This window comes from Wolffia australiana, chromosome 4 (genome assembly GCF_029677425.1).
Source record: "Wolffia australiana isolate 7733 chromosome 4, ASM2967742v1".
Taxonomy (NCBI): Eukaryota; Viridiplantae; Streptophyta; class Magnoliopsida; order Alismatales; family Araceae; genus Wolffia; species Wolffia australiana.
The window spans coordinates 1,269,086-1,287,668 of NC_135838.1; the positions used below are offsets into that span (position 1 = coordinate 1,269,086).

An 18,583-nucleotide genomic window follows, 5' to 3' on the forward strand; every position below is an offset into this window, starting at 1 on the left:
TTGATGGAAATGTATAGCAAAAATTATATAATTTATAAGTTAATCCCAAAATGGATGAATGTGCATGAAAAAAGATTTCTAAGAGTAGAAGCTTGAGAAGAGATGAATGCATAAAATAAAAATGAGTTGTTTTTGCTTTTAAACGGGTTTGGGGGAGGTTGTATAAACAGAGAAGAACTGGTTCTGCCTCTTTTGTCAATGTCACCAACCGTCAGACACATATTTTTTCTCTTACATGCTACAGATCTTCCTTCATTTCTTCTCTGATCTAACCCCCAAGACCATTTCAAAAACAGAAACGAATCATTTTACTTTAAATCATTCATCTCTTCTCAAGTTCCTAGTGTTGGAGCTCCACTGTTACTGAAAATTCATACATTTCTATATTTATTATTCCATTTCTAGTTGGGATGCAAATAAAACAAAAGATGGGCATCTCTCCTGATATTTTTTTGATCCTTATATGTTTGAACTATTGAAGTCAAACCAGATTAGAAAAAACAGACTACAATTAAATTCAAGCATGTGATTACTAAATTTAAATTCATCCATGAAAATATATAAACAATTACCTTATAAATTGGTAATGTGTATTTTGGCTTTCAAATGCACGTATTTTAAATTCATTTTCATAATAATATAATGTGTTTCTTCATATATACTCTCAATATAAAAATATAACTAATGACATGCGTATAATGTGGTAAAAGGCACATATTTAGATTCCACAAATATTCCTGCTATGCCTTTAATACTGTGAAATGTCCTTGCAACACAAAATGCACAGTTTTAAATCACATCTAATGTGCAATGAGGCCATGTCAACATTTCTCAGCCAATCAAATTCTGCCATGTATCCATGCTCGTTTTAGCTTTTTTATAACATTATTAACTATTGAAATCACTAAATTTTGTACTGCTAACATGTGTCCAATGCATTAGTCATATTTATTGTGAATAAAATTTTCTTCACATATCCATGCACATTAAAAAGTGGTTTGACTTGTTAATGGATACAATACAGTAAATTTTTTTTCATAATGTTTTGAATGCCAAGCCTTACTTATTGAATGGATTCGTCTTTATCCAAGATAATCAGGTAGAGAGACTTGGATTACTTGGATCCAAGTTAATCACATGGTCGTAGATTGCATTCATTTTTAAATCACTGGACAAATATCACACCTAATTAATTTAATATAGAATAAAATAAAAATGTACCCACGAGATACCAAAAAGTAAATATCCATAAAACCATGTCGGAATATATGAAATCGGCCATAGATTTCTTAAATAAAACTATTTGATTCATTTTAGGGAAGTTAGAAATTCTTTAGTTTTTTAAACTTGGGGAGTCCATCATAAATGGACCATAACTCATTCAACCAAAATATAATCAATCATTTAGTAAACGCAGTAACACCATGTATAAACTGTGATGGTTTACTTTCATTTTAAAATACTTATGTTCTGAAAGGGAATCTAAATATTTAATTTAAAATTACACATCCAAATTTATCAAACCCATAAAAATAAACTAGAATTTCTATAAAATGGTTTTCCTTTTATAGTTGAAAACTGATCCAAATGATCCATAGAGTGTCCTGTAAATTCAATGGAACCTTAATAAAATTAAATTAAACACCCTTAAAGTAATGAACAAGGTACTAAAAATGTGCCGCTAATGACTTCTCACTTCTTAAGTGGAGTATTGATGAGTCACTCATATGATTATGATTGCAATGATGCTGATTTGGCATTACTAACATGGTCCTTGTGATTGTGGTTGGAAATATCGGGGTGCTTCACCAATGAAGATTAATATGGTCACGACTTGAAATACATGTGCAGATGAAGAACGATATTCATGAGCCAATATATTCTCTGATTAATGAAAAATTACTTGAGCAGCTGGAGAGGCCCATGTGGTTAAGAGTAATACCTTCTCAAATAGAGATGCTTGAGCAGATAAATATAATATATTTTAACGGTCTAGTTATGCACAATCTCATGAAGTGGTATAATAATGTAGATGAAACTTACATGATGTATGAATCACACCATATAGTGATATTCTTATTCTTCTTCTTATTCTCATCTTATTCACATGATGTATGAATCACACCAATTATCCCTTATTATTCTTATCCTCACTTCTCTCCTTGATTCTCAAGAGCTTATGATGAGATCATAAAGAGTCAGTGAAAGTGATATCACAAATGCATCAAGAATTGTAATGATCTTTTCCCAGTCAAACATTTATGCGACAAGTGATCCACGACAAATCTATCCTGATCATGTATGGTGATTTTTGAGGATGTTATCTATTATTTTTGGATATTATTTTTTTGGTTATATGCATTATTTTGGGTATTTTCATTGCATCTAATACTTAAAAATGAGTAAGGTTTCTAAGTTGATTTTTTAGAAAAAGTAGAGAAGCAAGCATGACAAATACAATACATTTTGAGCAAGGTAACTAATTTATTTTAGGGTTGTAAAATTATTTGACTTTATAGTCCAAATGGTTATATACAAAGTGAGAAACCCTTATTTTCCAATGAGCTTCATGACCTAGTATGTAAGAAGGCCCATTAAAACGGAAAATGTAAAAAATGAATTGGTTATCGGTCTCTGTATTCCTTTTTCCAATTATCTTTAAAGAAATTCCTGATATGTGACTTCCTGGTAATTTCATTTTCTAGTTTAAATAGTGTTTGGAATATCCATACATCATCACTTTGACTGTAATTTATTTCTTAAATTTCCATGTAATTGTTTACAGTATTGAATTTCAAATTTATCTGAAACTCTCTGTATACTTGTGGCTGAAATTTCTATAAAACTCTACAGTTTTGTTTTTCAAATTTCTTTGAAACTCTCTAAAACATAGCAGTCAAAAATTCTCTGCATATCTTTACATTGTTTAATTTCAAATTCTAAGAAACTCTTTACAACTTTGTAGCTACTTTTTTAAAATATTTGAAATATTTTACTTCAAATTTACCTGAAAATAACTACGACCTTTGAGGCTGATATTTCTCTGAAACTCTTCTCAATATTTAAATTAAAATGTATTTCAAAACTATCTACAGATTTATCGGTGAAATAACTTTAAACATCTTTACAATATTGAATTAAAAATTTCTCCAAAACTCTCTACATCTTCATAGCTGATATTTCTCTAAAACTCTTCAGAGTTTTGAATTTTAAATTTCTCTGAAACTCTTCATATCCTCTTAGCTGAAATTTGTCTACAGTTATTCACCATATTCAATTTAAAATACATATGAAACTTTCTACCATCTTGAATTTAAAAAATTTAAACTCTCTCTCTTTCAAAAGTTTTTTTACACTGGTGAACATTACAATTTTTCTGCAACTTCAGATAGTAGAAAATATTACACGTCTCACAGAAATTTATAAAGCATTAGAGTTGATAGTCATCTGTAATTGTTTTAGAGTACTAAAATTGGAGATCATACTCAAATTTTCTAAAGATTGAATTAAAGTTTTCTATTCAAAATGTATGTAGACCAATTTTTTTAGAAATTATTTTAATGTATTAAAGTTCATAGAACCATTTTGTAAAAACCTTACTGAAACTGAATAAAATAAAATTTTGACATCTTTGAAATATTAAGGAGAAAAATATGAGAACTGTAGCATGGGATTACTGCAGTACTATTTCAAGTTGAAACATCGAGGTCGGAGAAACTTATCTAGGAGAGCCCCAAATGAAGATTGGAAACATAGAATCTTCAGAGACCTGTTAACATCCAAAGGACTAAACGAGAAGTTAAATGTGACCTTGGATAAAACTCAAAGGGAAGAATCGAATATGACCTAATTCTAGAGATCTTCAGGTAATGCTTGAGATGAGAGTGCAAAGAGTACAGTTGAAGCTATAACTTAAATGAGCTATTGTTTGTTTGATAAATAATTTCCAGAGTATTATTAAGTATTTTGGGATGGATCACATCAGAAATTAGGTTGGTTTAGGCATCTCTCAGAATAAAAACAAGGCTGAAACTGACTCATAGTTCTTATTGTTTTCATTTTATTTGTTTTCATCATTTATCTAATTTATTTGAGTCAGGTCGGTAAGGAAAAAAATCAAACTCTAATATATTGGAGCTTGCTGCTAATATGTGATAAATCACAAATAACATGCTAATTATCGTAGTAATTTCATGCAATTTACGTGTTTATTCTCCTAGAAATTATGATAAATCCATGTTATTAAAGCTAAAAATGATTTATTTCACTGTATAATGAAAATATTTTTCTGACATCAATTTAATGAATAAAATAATTTTGAAAGACATAACTATTTATTTATATTTATTTAATTATGTTAAGGGGTTTATTAAATTTTTTAATATCATATTCTGTTTTTTTGGCTTTTCTTGTATTTTATGGAATATTATGAAGTTAAATTCATAAAGAAAATAATTTTATAATTCAGAAAATATAAATTTGAATTTATTTAATTATTTATAATTAATTAATTGAAATTATTTTCTCCTAGATGTTTGTGCCATGCTTGTAATACGCCATAAAATTAGGAGGAGAGAGAAAACCAGATGGCTCAAATTTCTTCAAATTAAAACAATGATATCTAATGATATAGAAGGAATTTTAGGCCGAAATTTTGATGGTAGTTCCAAATTTCCCTCCTCTATCCATTTACCATCTTGGATCTATAAATAGATACCATTGTTGTAAAAAAAGACACCCTCATATTTTCTTCCTAATTATGATTAGCATGGTGATTTGTTCATTCAAAATCTTGTAGGGGCCTGTTCTTGTACTCCAAGAGTGAAGGATTGAAGGAGTGGCATTTAGGTCAAAATACATGAAGAAAAAGCATCATTTGACCTGTGGGGCACGTGACGAAGAGTTTAGTGATCTTTGTCTTTTTCCCACTCATGTCTTTTTTCCTAGGCTATCATCACCGATAGCCTAGGTTTCCACTCTCACACACACCACCTTTTATTGGGTTCTGTAGGCCTTGTTTAGATGAACAGCTCAAAACAATCCGCAACGGAAGACTTTAATAAAATCGCAATTACATCAAGAAAACATTGAAACAAATCACCTCAGCATGGGCCACTTCTGTGATTCCTTTGATCCTCGAACGAGTCACATGGAGCTGCTCATGTGTGCATCCTCTAGAAGTATCCACACAGACCTTGACACATTGAATCTCTTCCTTCATGTTGATGAGCTTTGTTCAACCTCCGTCATTGTCGTTATGTCGTCTCGATCACATTGGGAATAGAGAGGAGCCTTGGGGAGAAGGGAGAAGAAGAGAAAGGCCCTTGAACAACTCTGTCTTGGGTGAATTTCATTCAGGGCCTTACAATATTTATTTTTCATAAGGAGCCCCCAAACTTAAATATATCTTCCAACGCTCAAATACCATTTGCGTATGATCTTCTAGGCCCATGTATCAGTTTATTTAAAGACTCTAGTGGCCCAATAACCTTTATTAGAATTCCAAATTAATTAACTATATCATCATATAGATTAATTAATGTCTGATTGATTTAATAAAATCGACAGCTTGAGTCTCCAACTCGTGGGGTGCCAAGCTACACCTCGTGCTTTAGAAGATAGAAATGACTATGTATCGACGCACTCATGGTTCATGCTCATCATTAGTTACCTAGCACGTATAGTCCCTCATCCACTTGATGCTCATAGGATGACTTAGGCTGTCGTCAATTGTTAAACCCTAGTCAGTCATCCGAGTTAGTACTGATGAGTTTGAAAATCATTGGATAATTTTACTCTGATATTTCACGACCTTGGCCAAGGACTTGATCACATCATCTTCCTTGAGCTATCACCTCTTATTTGGTCAAGGGTTGACGATCTGATTCTTACCTCTCAATCATATTTGTGAACTTCTTGATGCACCCTAACTAAGATTATTTGGAATCCCATGATTAGAGACTCATAGGTCATAGTCAAAGTACAATTTCCCGTCCAATAGACGTCTTTGGTGTCTCATGCCTAAGGACTGATGGAAATATATGTAGTTGGCAAGCCAATCACACATTCCACATCTCGTTCCATGTTCATTAATATAAAATATTCATTATAGTGCATGTGTGATGTGTATAATGATCAAGTCCATGAATACATGGTCTTAGGACTTGATCAAGTCCATGAATACATGATCGGACTTAGTGAATTATGATGAGATCGTAATACGGAGATCACTAGTCTTTAAGCATGTGTTCTAAACATTCCTATTCAAAGGATACACGAGAAGGACATCGAAGTATCCAAATAAAATATCACTATCTAGCGTCATTCATATGATGAGTATGGCCGGTCCCGTAGCCATTAGTGTGGCGACACTAAGGATAGATAGTAGGTGCTTTTTAGTAGAAAGAGTTCACTGAATTGATCCGTACGAATCCCTGAATGGTATTACACCAAACTATCAATCAGGTTGATTCACGTCACAATTGTGTAAGTGGTCCTTAGACATGAGACACCAAAGACGTCTTGTGGACGGAGGGTTGTACTTTGGCGATGGTCAACGAGTCTCTAATCATGGGATTCTAAATGGTCTTAGTTCGGGTACATCAAGAATTTCACGACGACGATTGAGTGGTCAAGATGGGATCGTCCACCCTCGATATAAGAGGTGACATCTCAAGGAAGATGATGCGATGAAGTCCTTGGCCAAGGCAGTGAAATATCAGAGAAGAGTTCTCCAATGATTTCCGAATGTATTAGTACTAACTCTGATGATCGATTAGGGTCTGACAGTTGACCATACCCTAAGTCATCCAAGGAGCGTCAAGTGGATGAGGGATTATACATACACAGTAATCGATGATGAACAGGTTCCATGAGTGAGTCAATACACACTTATTTGTATCTTCTAGGACACGAGGTGTAGCTTGGCACCCCACGTGTCGGAGTCTCGACCTATTGATTGGGTTAAATCGATCCGACGTTAATTAATTTATATGATGATATAGCTAATTAATTTGGAAGGCCAATAAAGGTTATTGGGCCGCTGGAGTCATTAATTAGACTGATACATGGGCCTAGACGGTCACACGCAAATGGTCTTTTGGACATTGGAAGATATACTTAAGTTTTGGGGGTTTTTATAAAAAATACCCACTTAGTATAAATAGGGGAAGGCACTGAACGAAATTCACCCAGGCCAGAATTGTTACTTCCCCTTCTTCTCCACTCTCCCCACACCCCCTCTCCATCCCTGATGTGATCGGGACAACGTAACGACACCGATGGAGAAAGAACGGGGCTCGTCAATGAGAAGGAGGAGATCCGACTTACTGAGGACTGCGTGGATACGTCTAGAGGCGGCACAATTGAGCAGATCGACTTGCCTCGCTCCATGATCCAAGAAACCACGGATGCGATCCATGGAAAGGTACTCGTTTCAATGCTTTTGTTGATGCCGTTACGATTTCACAAAAGTCTTCCGCTGCGTATCGTTTTGTTTTGTTCATTCATGTTAAGAACCCAACAAGGACCACTTGCACAACCATTACGTGAATCATCTTGATTAAAAGTTTGGCATAATACCATTAAGGGATGCGTACTTATCAATTTAGTGAACTCTTTCCACTAAAGAGCACCCACTATCTATCGTTTGTGTCTCCACACTAATGGCTATGATAACAACTATAATCATCATATGAGTGAGGCTAGATAGTGCTATTATATTTGAATACTTTGATGTCCTTCTCATGTATCATTTGAATATGAATATTTAGAAAATATGCTTAAACACAAGTGATCTCTGTATTATGATCTCCTCATAATTCACTAAGTCTGATCATCTATTCTTGGACTTTATTAGAAGCATCACATGTGCACTATAATGAATATGTTCTATTAATGAACATGGAATGATATACATAATGTGTGATTGGCTTGGCAGTCACATATATTTCCATCACCTTCAACTCTGCCAGTCGTCAACGTGTATAATGAATATGTTCTATTAGTTGTCATCACATAACCCCACTTTGGTGTTCGTCGGTGCCTATTCATCATCATCTCTCTTGAAAACAGCATAATATTTCTTTCATTTGGTCCACTCCACTCACGTCCATCTCTTTCTACTACCACTCATCGCTCCCAAAGTGCAAGATAAGGTATTTTAAAATGTATATTTATTAGTGATTTTCTTTTATGATGTCATTTTAAAATTCTCAGAATTATTCTATAAAATCTGAATAATTTAGGTTAAATTGGACTCGTATTTTATGATCTTCATATACTTTTTTAATTTTTTTACTTGTCTCTTTCTATTTGACTTTTTTAAAAAATAAATATAAAAATACTAAAAATAGAAATCAAGATAAAATTCACTTATTTAATACTTGATCTTTGTGGATTCAATCTTTACTTGCTCTATGCTATGTAAAATTATAAATATTGTCGTGTAAACCAAAAGCCTTGAATGGCATATTTAACCTTAATTTATGGTTCATCAATATGTGGCTCCCTATTAAGTATTAAGTAAATGTGTTCATAAATTATGAAATTTATACATTCCATTTTTGGCAAATATGTTAAAAAATAGGAAATTATTCAGTAGAAACTCAGGCTCTAAAATAATGGAACTAGAACACAAAGAGAAATATTATGATATGTAAGAGACATTCTAAAAAAATATGCTTTCCTCGTCCTTCGATTTGGATACAATCATCATTCAGGCTATTTTTTGACATATTTTTTTAAATAGTATATTGATCTTACAAAATAATGTTGAAATTTTTTTTTATATCATTTGATAGCAGTTTACCTGTATAATTCTAAATATTTATTAATAAAAATACTTGAATTGTTAATTATTTTACTACCTCAAATTAAGATAGACTAAAGACATAGCTGACAAAAAGTAGATTCATGTGACTCCGTTAGCTTTCTTCATAAATGATCTCCATACGAGTGTTCAAAATTTGGGGTTTTGGTTTATTAGAGTATAATATGAAGTTAAGATAAAACTATAATATAATGAAGAAAAAATAATTTCATGCGACTTGGTTAGCTTTCTGCGTATGTCAGGATCCATAAACAAGTGTGAGGAATATAGGCTTTTGGTCTCTATAATAGATGCAAGAAATGCAAAATCATTTATGACATTAGGCAACTAGTTTTCTGAATTATTTATAAATTGAATCATACATCAATCTGACCGGTGCAAATCATATCTGATTCATTAATTATCTTGTAGCTATTTTTTTACAGGAACAAACATTCTCTCATATTAAAATGGTAGTCAACCCGTAATTGATAATCATTCAATCGTTGGAACCCGGTATTACATTGGATCTTGGTTTGTCAGAATCTGAATCATAAATTTCAGTTTATCCCAGATGTAGATACCCACTGGGTTGGTAAGTTTTGACAATATAATCCGATACTGTACGGATCAAATATTATCGTTGAAACCCAGTATTACATTGGATCTTGGTTTGTCAGAACATGAAGCATACATTTCAGTTTATTCCAGAGGTAGATACTCACTGGGTTGGTAACTTTGGACAATATAATCCGATACTGTACGGATCAAATATTATCGTTGAAACCCAGTATTACATTGGATCTTGGTTTGTCAGAACCTGAACCATAAATTTCAGTTTATCCCTGATGAAGATACTCACTGGGTTGGTAAGTTTTGGCAATATAACCTGATACTGTAAGGATTGAATATTATACTGCATGGCGCCGGAAAAATTCAGCAGACGATTCAGGAGTCTATTTTCCTCCTCAGAAGCCTCAAATTTAAATTAAAAAGTATAAGTTTATGATCCTCGGAACGATCAAACAGGGGAGGCGATCTCGCTGCCTCCATTGATGGCCAGGAGGAGATCTGAGAAGGCTTCATAAAATCATGGCCATGCTTGTCCATTCTCCTCTCTACCCAGAAAGAAAATGCGCATCAAAAGGCTTCTGTTCTTCTGTATATGCGTCTCCATTCTCCTTACTCTTTTCATCCTCTTCCCTCCTCTCAAAACCAGATCTTCTTCTTCTTCTTCTTATTCTTCTCCTCCTCTGCGACAATACCCAGCGAGATTCGCCTATCTGATATCGTTATCCAAAGGAGATGTCAACCAAGCCAAGAGACTTGTTTATGCGATTTACCATCCGGGCAATCACTATCTTCTTCATCTTGATGCGGAGGCATCAGACGGCGAGCATGAAGATCTAACGCAATTCATCGCCGTTGAATCCGTGTTCCGAGAGGTGGGCAACGTCTGGATTGTGAAGAAATCTAATATTGTTACTTACAGAGGGCCGACGATGCTGGCTAATACGCTGCACGCCATGGCTATGCTCTTGAAGGCCTGCGATTGGGACTGGTTCGTGAATTTGAGCGCTGCAGATTATCCCATAATCACGCAAGACGGTGAGGGGGGAGAGAAGAATCCGGTTAATTTGCTCTGTTTGGTTGGAATTTTGTGATTGTTTTGAATTACTGTGCAGATCTGATCTGGGATTTCTGTTTTCTAACGAGAGCCAGCCGAGTAATTCGATTAATGTGCTTCAGATTTTAAAAGTTTTTTTGGTTTTGTTGATTTGATCTACGCTTTCTCTTTTCTACCAAGAACAGGCCGATTAATTCGATTAATATGCTTCAAAGTTTCCTATTTTTTTAGTTTTGTTGATCTGATCTACGCTTTCTCTTTTCTACCAAGAACAGGCCGATTAATTCGATTTATAAGCTTCAAATTTTGCAATTTTTTTGGTTTTGTAGATCTGATCCAGGCGTTCTCTTTTCTACCGAGAATAAGCCGATTATTGTGCTACAAAATTGGTTTTTTTTTTGATTTTGTAGATCTGATCTACACTCACTTTTCTACCGACAACAAACCTATCAATTCGCTTAATATACTTCAAATTCTGTATTTTTAAAAAATTCTTTCGGAGATCTGATCGTCGCTCTCTTTTCTACCGAGAACACATCGATTACTCCGCTGAATTTGCTTAAAATGAAGTAAAACTATTATTATTATCGTGCAGATCTGATCTACGCCTTCGCTGCGCTACCGAAAGATCTCAACTTTGTTCATCACACCAGTCACCTGGGTTGGAAGAGGTGGGGATCAAGATCTAGCGTTTTCTCAACTTTTAATTTTGGTTAAAATAAAAATAAAGATTTTTGCAGGAACAAGAGGGCTAAACCTATCGTTATTGATCCGGGACTTTACAGCGACAACAAATCTGACGTTATGTGGCTGCCCATGCAGAGAAGCCTGCCAACATCGTTCAAGCTATTCACTGGTGAGAACCCATCTCGTCTTCATCCTCCCTCTACAAACCCAGATGCTAAAAACCACAACTTTCAGTGATCGTGTCTTCTTGCATTGCATTCTCAAGGGTGAATCAATTACTTAACAGAAGAAATGGAGAACATACCTGAGTCCATTGAACTAGGTTGATCCAGAGGGTTAATTTTTTTGAGTCTACTGGTAGGAACTTGGTTATTCAATCTCTAATGGGGGCTCTCAGAGAAGTTCAACATTAGATTTAACAAGAGAAACTTAATCCTGTTTAGTCTATCCTAAGTCATCACATCACTTTAATTAGGTTAGACTTAGCCTCTACACATTATTTTAAACTCTACCCATAATTTGAACACATAAAGCCCATATTATGAAATCAGTTTGTTGGGTTTATATCATAACTTACTGCATATCACTTTCCTTAAAAAGAAGTTTAAGATTTAGGTTTTTGCAGGATCTGCGTGGACGGTGCTTTCCAGAAGCTTTGCAGAGTATTGCGTGTGGGGATGGGAGAATCTACCAAGGACTCTCCTTCTGTACTTCACCAACTTCATCTCTACTCCTGAGGGCTACTTTCAGACAGTGATCTGCAACTCTAAACTCTTCAAGAACACTACGGTGAATCATGATCTGCGTTATATCACATGGGATAACCCCCCAAAGCAGCATCCTTTGCCGCTGGGTTTGAAGGATTACCGGAGGATGATCATCAGCAGTTCACCGTTTGCAAGAAAGTTCAAGGAGGGTGATCTAGTCTTGGATAGGATAGACAAGGAGATCCTCAAAAGAAACCCTAATAATGCCTTCACTTATGGCGGGTGGTGTGGTGGCAGAATTGGAAGGGTTTGCCGTGGTGGAAATTTGAGGAACAGCTATGGAATGTTGAAGCCCGGGCCTGGTGGGAGGAGGCTGAGGGCTTTGTTGAGGAAAATCACGTTACCCAGTAGCCTTAGGAAGCAGCAGTGCAGGTGAAAAGCAGAAGAAATTTTTTTTTTTTTTGTGGGTGGGATCTGGTGGAAGTTTTATATTTTTCTAACCCTTTCTAGCCGAAAGCTAAACGGTGAAAAAAAGATTTTTTTACTGGGAAGTCTCGGATTCAGATGGATCTGCTCTGATATTAGAGTGAACAAAAACGAGTTACCGTGTCTGGGATATTCAGCAAACTCCAGAGAGATTTTGCTCGATTGGGTGATGTTTTATTGAGTTACTTGTATTTTTTTTGGGTCCGTTAAACGACTTCACTCACTAAACAATAAAAGCTTTTAGAATGAGCACCTTTTGATGGTATACCTTGTTATTACGTCACTCTGCAGCCTCAGGAGGCAGCAATGCAGGTAAAACACAGAAGAAAATAATTATTATTTGTGACTTCTGGCGGAAGTTTTAACTTTTTCTAACCTTTACCTTGCTGGTAAAAAAAGTAGATAATTTTTTAATGGGACGTCTCAGGATCAGATGGATACGCACTAAAGAAATAGCAAAAGGACATGGAGTGATATTCCCTATCTTATATAACAAACTCGCATGAAATTTTGCTATACTGGAGGATATTTAATTGATTACTTTCATTGTCAAACATCCGTTTTTCGTGTCTGTTAAACGACTTCACTCACTATAGTAGCTTTTGGTGCTATACTTTGTAACTTCATCGCTCTTGTAGACTTAGGAGGCAGCAATGCCGGTGAAAAACAGAAGAAACAATTAATACTATTATTCTTTGTAGGCGAGTTCTGTTGAAAATTGTAATATTTTCTAACCCTTACCCAGAGGGTAAAAAAAAAAAAGGAAGTCTCAGATTCTGATGGATATTTAGATAAACTCGACTCAATGGAAACGAATTATCCTGCAAACTAAAGAGAAAATTTGGTAGATACTGGAGGTTGTTTTGTTACTGCACTTGCATTCACATAAAATCTTCTATAAATAGCAGAGTTTGCAGCTAAACTCTTTAGTTTTAAGTGGGTTTCTATTATCTTTTGGAGATGTGCGTCACCGCTATCGCCTTAATTATTGCCGTGTGTTCTGACAGCCACCGATTGTATAGCCGCAGTGTAGCCGCAAATTAGAGGTGGACCAGAGACGCCGCTTGTCTCGTTGTAGAGAGAGAGAGAGCCAGGGGACAACGGGAAATCCGCAACACGAATTTATATATATATATAGAGAGAGAGATAGATAGAGAGAGAGAGAGAGAGTGAGAGAGGGCGAGATAGAGAGAGAAACAGACTGAGGGAGGCGAGATAAAGAGATAAAGAGAGAGAGAGATAAATAGAGATGGATAAAAATAGAGGGAGAGATAAAGAGAACGCGAGATAGAAAGAGATACATATAATAGAGATAGATAAAGATAGAGGGAGAAATAGAGAGAACGCGAGATACATAGATAGCGAGATAGAGAGACACAGAGAGAGAGAGCGAGATAGAGAGAAAAGAGTGAGAGAGGGCGAGATAGAGAGAGAAACAGAGAGAGAGCGAGGTAGAGAGAAACAGTGAGAGAGCGAGATAGAGAGAAAGATAGATTGATATATATAGAGAGAGCGAGAGCGAGACAGAGAGTAGAGAGAGAGAGAGACCGAGATAGAGAGGCAGAGAGATAGGTAGAGAGCGAGATGGAGAGATACAGAGAGATAAAAAGATAGAGAAATGGAGTGATGCAGAGAGAGATAGAGAGAGAGCGAAATGGAGAGATACAGAGAGAGAGCGAGATAGAGAGAGTCGGAGAGAGCCAGATCGAAAGAGACAAAAAGAGAGGGAGATCGAGAGTAAGAGAAAGAGAGAGACAGAGAAAGAGCGAGATCGAGGGAGTCAGAAAGAGAGAGGCAGAGAGTAAACGAGATAGAGAGAGACACAGAGAGAGAGAGAGAGAGCGAGATAGAGAGACAGAGATAGAAAGAAAGACTGAGAGATAGACGAAGAAGATGAAGAAGACGAGGAGGAAGGTGAAGAAGAAGGTTCAAACGTAGCCGCCATTGACGCGGACGACCTGGGCATTCACCCACTCCCCACCATCAGACGCAAGGAAACCCACCAGAGGCGCAACATCCCCGGTCTCCCCCAGCCTCCCCAGCGGCGCCGCGGCCTTCGCCCTCTCCACCATCTCCTCGCTCTTCCCCGCGAAGAACATCTCCGTCGCCACCGGCCCGGGCGCCACGCAATTCGCCGTTATCCCCGTCCCCTTCAACTCCTTCGCCACCACCTTCACCATCGCCTCGACCGCCGCCTTCGACGCGGCATAACTCCCATACCCCGCCGGCAGCGACCCCACCACCGAGCTCGAAAGAACGATAATTCTCCCCCCTCCGCCCCTCGCCAGGCGATTCGCCGCCTCCCTACAGCACAAGAACGCGCCTTTCGCGTTAACTTCCAGGACCCAGTTCCAGGATTCCTCTTCGGTGGCTGCTACCGCGGGGTAGGCCGGGTCGAGCACGCCGGCGGAGTGGACGAGGATGTGGGCCGGCCCGCCGAAGGCCGCCTCGGCGGCGTCGAAGAGGGCCTTCACTTGGGCCGATTGGCGCACGTCGGCGCGCACCGCGATGGCCTTGGAAGGGCCGGCGGAGGAGTTTATCTCGGCGACGAGGGCGTCGGCCGTGGCGCTGGAGGCGCTGAAGGAAGCCACGACGTGGGCGCCCAGCGCGGCTAAGTGGCTCGCGATGGCGCGCCCGATGCCGCGGGAGGCGCCGGTGACGATGGCCACGCGCCCCAGCAGCGGCAGCGAGGAGGAAGAGGAGGAGATGGAGGGCTCTTGAGCTGCCATGGGAGGGGAGCGGCAAGAAGGGATTGGAGTGGGAGGAGGGTGTGTTATATCAGGGCGAGATAGAGAGAGAGAGAGAGAGAGAGAGAGAGAGAGAGAGAGAGAGAGAGAGAGAGAGAGAGAGAGAGAGAGAGAGAGAGAGAGAGAGAGAGAGAGAGAGAGAGAGAGAGAGAGAGAGAGAGAGAGAGAGAGAGAGAGAGACAGACAGACAGACAGACAGACAGACAGAGTAGAGAGAGCGAAATGGAGAGATACAGGGAGATAAAAAGATAGAGAAATGGAGGGATACAGAGAGAGACAGATAGCGAAATGGAGAGATTATATAGAGAGAGCGAGAGTGAGACAGAGAGTAGAGAGAGAGAGAAAGATAGATTGATATATATAGAGAGAGCGAGAACGAGAGAGAGAGAGAGAGACCGAGATAGAGAGGCAGAGAGATAGGTACAGAGCGAAATGGAGAGATACAGAGAGATAAAAAGATAGAGAAATGGAGAGATACAGAGAGAGAGCGAGATAGAGAGAGACAGAGAGAGGCCGAGATAGAGAGAGTCAGAGAGAGAGCGAGATGGAGAGATACAGAGAGATAAAAAGATAGAGAAATGGAGGGATACAGAGAGAGATAGAGATAGAAAGACTGACGATGGCCACGCGCCCCAGCAGCGGCAGCGTGGAGGAAGAGGAGGAGATGGGGGGCTCTTGAGCTGCCATGGGAAGGGAGTGGCTAGAAGGGATTGGAGTGGGAGGGGGTTGAGATATATTCGCCTAGAGTCGAGGGGATGGCAAGCAAACGTGTCACCCGTCGCGTCATTCATCCGTTAAGTCGTTTGTCTCGGAACGACCATGGGAGGGGGTAGAAAGGGGAGTCCCAAGAAGGGATTGGAGTGGGAGGAGGTTAAGTTATATCCACCTAGAGTTTAGGGGATGGCAAGCAAACATCATCGGTCATGTCATTCGTCAAATCGTTCGTTGGGGAAGGAGAGGGCCAAGAAGGGATTGGCGTGGGAGGAGGTTGTGTTATATCCACCTAAAATTTGGTGAACGACGACGAAATGTCATCTGTCACGTCATTCATCAAGTCGTTTGTCCTAGAACCGCTATGGGAGGGGGATGGAAAGGGGAGTGGCAAGGGGGAATTGGCGTGGAAGGAGGTTGTGTTATATCCACCTAGAGCTTAGGGGATGGCAAGCAAACGTCATCCGTCACGTCATTCATCGTGTCCTTCGTTGAGTCATTCATCCAGTCATTCGTCTTAGCCGCTATGGGAGGGGGTGGAAAGGGAAGAGGCAAGAAGGGATTGGCGTGGAAGGAGGTTGTGTTATATCCACCTAGAATTCGGGGAACGATGACCGAATGTCATCCATCACGTCATTCGTCAAGTCGTTCATCTTAGAACCGCTATGGGAGGGAGTGGAAAGGGGAGTTTGCAAGAAGGGATTGGTGTGGGAAGAGGTTGTGTTATATCCGCCTAGAATTTGGGGTAGACTTTGGGGAATGACAAGTAGATGTCATCCATCACGTCATTCGTCAAGTCATTTATCAAATTGTTTGTCTTAGAACCACCATGGGAGGGGGTGGAAAGGGGAGGGGCAAGAAGGGATGGCCTAGGAGGAGGTTGAATTACATCCACTCAATTGGGGAAAAGCAAACGTCATCTGTCCTGTCATTTGATACCTTTTACGGCTATCGCCGGCGGCGGTGGCGGCGCGGACTGGATGAGCTGGTGGTCCTTGTGTGGCCCTTATAGGACTGGCCTTAGTGGGTCACCCCACTAAGGTTCAGCCCAATTCGGTTAAGTCAAGACTTAGCCAAACGAGCTAAGCCCTAATGGGCTTGACCTAATATGGCTAGGACTCAGTCAATTTGACTAAGTCCTTCACTCTCCACTTTTTTTGCCCTAAATGATGGAATTGAAACAAGAGCTTTTTTTTGAAATTTGAAAGGAATATTGAATGATGATCTAGAGAGATACTGGAATGGATTTAGAGAGATAAAGAAATGTTTTAGAGAGAGAAAATGATTGAAATGAAGAGATAGAGAGAGAAAATGAAGAGAGTGTAGAAGAAGTTTGAGATGGAATTTGAAAGCAAAAATGAAGGATGATTTTGATGAAATTTGGAGAGGATGAACTAGGGATATAAATGAAGATCTAGAGAGAATTAAATGATTCTAGAGAGAGAAAGTTGGGAAAACTTGTATTTAGAGTGAGAAAATGATGGATTTTAATGATAAATGGATGGATGATGATGTGAAAATGAAAGTCTAGGTTCCTAAAACCTCAATGCAAGTCTAGTGAGCCCTCAATGCTTCCTCTCAAGTCTGGATTCTTATATTTTGCCAGGATCAGACATTTTTCAATGCAAACAAGAGACGAGATTGAATGAAAACTTCAAAAAACTTACATTAAGCAGGTTGAACAACCTGGATTTTGAAATATGCCTTGTCCTGCTGGCCAGCCACTTTCTAGAGCACGTCCAGAATGAGAGAAAATGAGGGAGAAAAGATTATTTATAGATTGGAAGAATTACTAAAATACCCCTTTGGGTATTTTCTATTTTCTTTTCTTGCCATTTTTGCCTCTTTTTCTCCATGGGTGAGAGTTTCCCCTTGTAATCTTCAACTTCTTTCTTTGTAAGGCTTTTGAGAGCCCAATGGACAGGTCAGGTAGTGGCCCATCTTCCTCTGATTTCTCATTTGAGGGCCCCAAACACCCTTTTTCTCCTTTCAAGCTCCCTTTTGAGAATCACTAAACTCTCAAAAATTCTCCAACTCTTGAAGAATTGTATCTTCTTATTCCTGTGAATTTCTGCACATGTGAAACTCATCAGTACTAAAACTGCTTGACTTCAAAGAAGTCAAGGAGTTTAGTAAAAAATAACTATTATGTGCAAAAATTAGAATTTATAGCTTATGCATAAATATTTAGTTGATTCAAATAATAACATCATAAATTCTAAATTAATAATACCATAATCATTTAAAATATATCTAAATATGCATTAAGTAATCATGTTATCATCATTCATCCCAAAGCCTTGTGACATGGTGGTGATGGATAATGTTATAGAGCCTAGTGACGGTGAGGGATGCGGTTATGAAATATTGTTGACAGGTGACGTGACAGTCACGAGTGACCTGACACTACAAATGTAGTGCCTAGACTTTAGGGAACAACGAACATCATCTGCATAATTTAGGGATGGAAAGGTGAGCGGCAAACATCATCTGTCGTGTTATTCATCTTCGAGCCGAGTGACATAACAGTGATGGATGATATGGTGGAGGAGTGATGGTCCTCAATTACACTAGCGAGTCTTGCGATTGTGATGGATGCCATTATAAAATATTGGTAATGGTTGTCATATTTTTGTTATATGTGCATCTATCATTAATATAATTTTCCCCCAAATTTATAGTGCATAAACCTTTGATAAGAAAATATCACTAGATGTCTTGCTTGGGTAATAGGTTCTCTCATTATGGTACAGAAATTACTGGGGCAACTGAACTGGGTTGTTCATTAAAAAACAAAGTATATGTAAAT

General features: G+C 38.2%; 2 protein-coding genes across 2 annotated transcripts; one reads left to right on the forward strand and one right to left on the reverse strand.

Annotated features, from left to right (window-relative positions):
* Positions 1-9,802: 9,802 nt before the first annotated feature.
* UNE7 (Core-2/I-branching beta-1,6-N-acetylglucosaminyltransferase family protein) lies at positions 9,803-12,581 on the forward strand. The gene is made up of 4 exons (XM_078574746.1): positions 9,803-10,417; positions 11,032-11,107; positions 11,177-11,292; positions 11,749-12,581. Exons 1-4 carry the CDS (start codon positions 9,943-9,945, stop codon positions 12,264-12,266), a joined length of 1,185 nt encoding a protein of 394 aa, XP_078430872.1. The 5' UTR covers positions 9,803-9,942; the 3' UTR covers positions 12,267-12,581.
* An 843-nt stretch (positions 12,582-13,424) lies between these two features.
* Positions 13,425-15,765, reverse strand: LOC144702730 (NADPH-dependent aldehyde reductase-like protein, chloroplastic). The gene has a single exon (XM_078574747.1). The coding sequence runs from the start codon at positions 15,043-15,045 to the stop codon at positions 14,245-14,247; it is 801 nt and encodes a 266-aa protein (XP_078430873.1). The 5' UTR covers positions 15,046-15,765; the 3' UTR covers positions 13,425-14,244.
* Between the last annotated feature and the right edge of the window lie 2,818 nt (positions 15,766-18,583).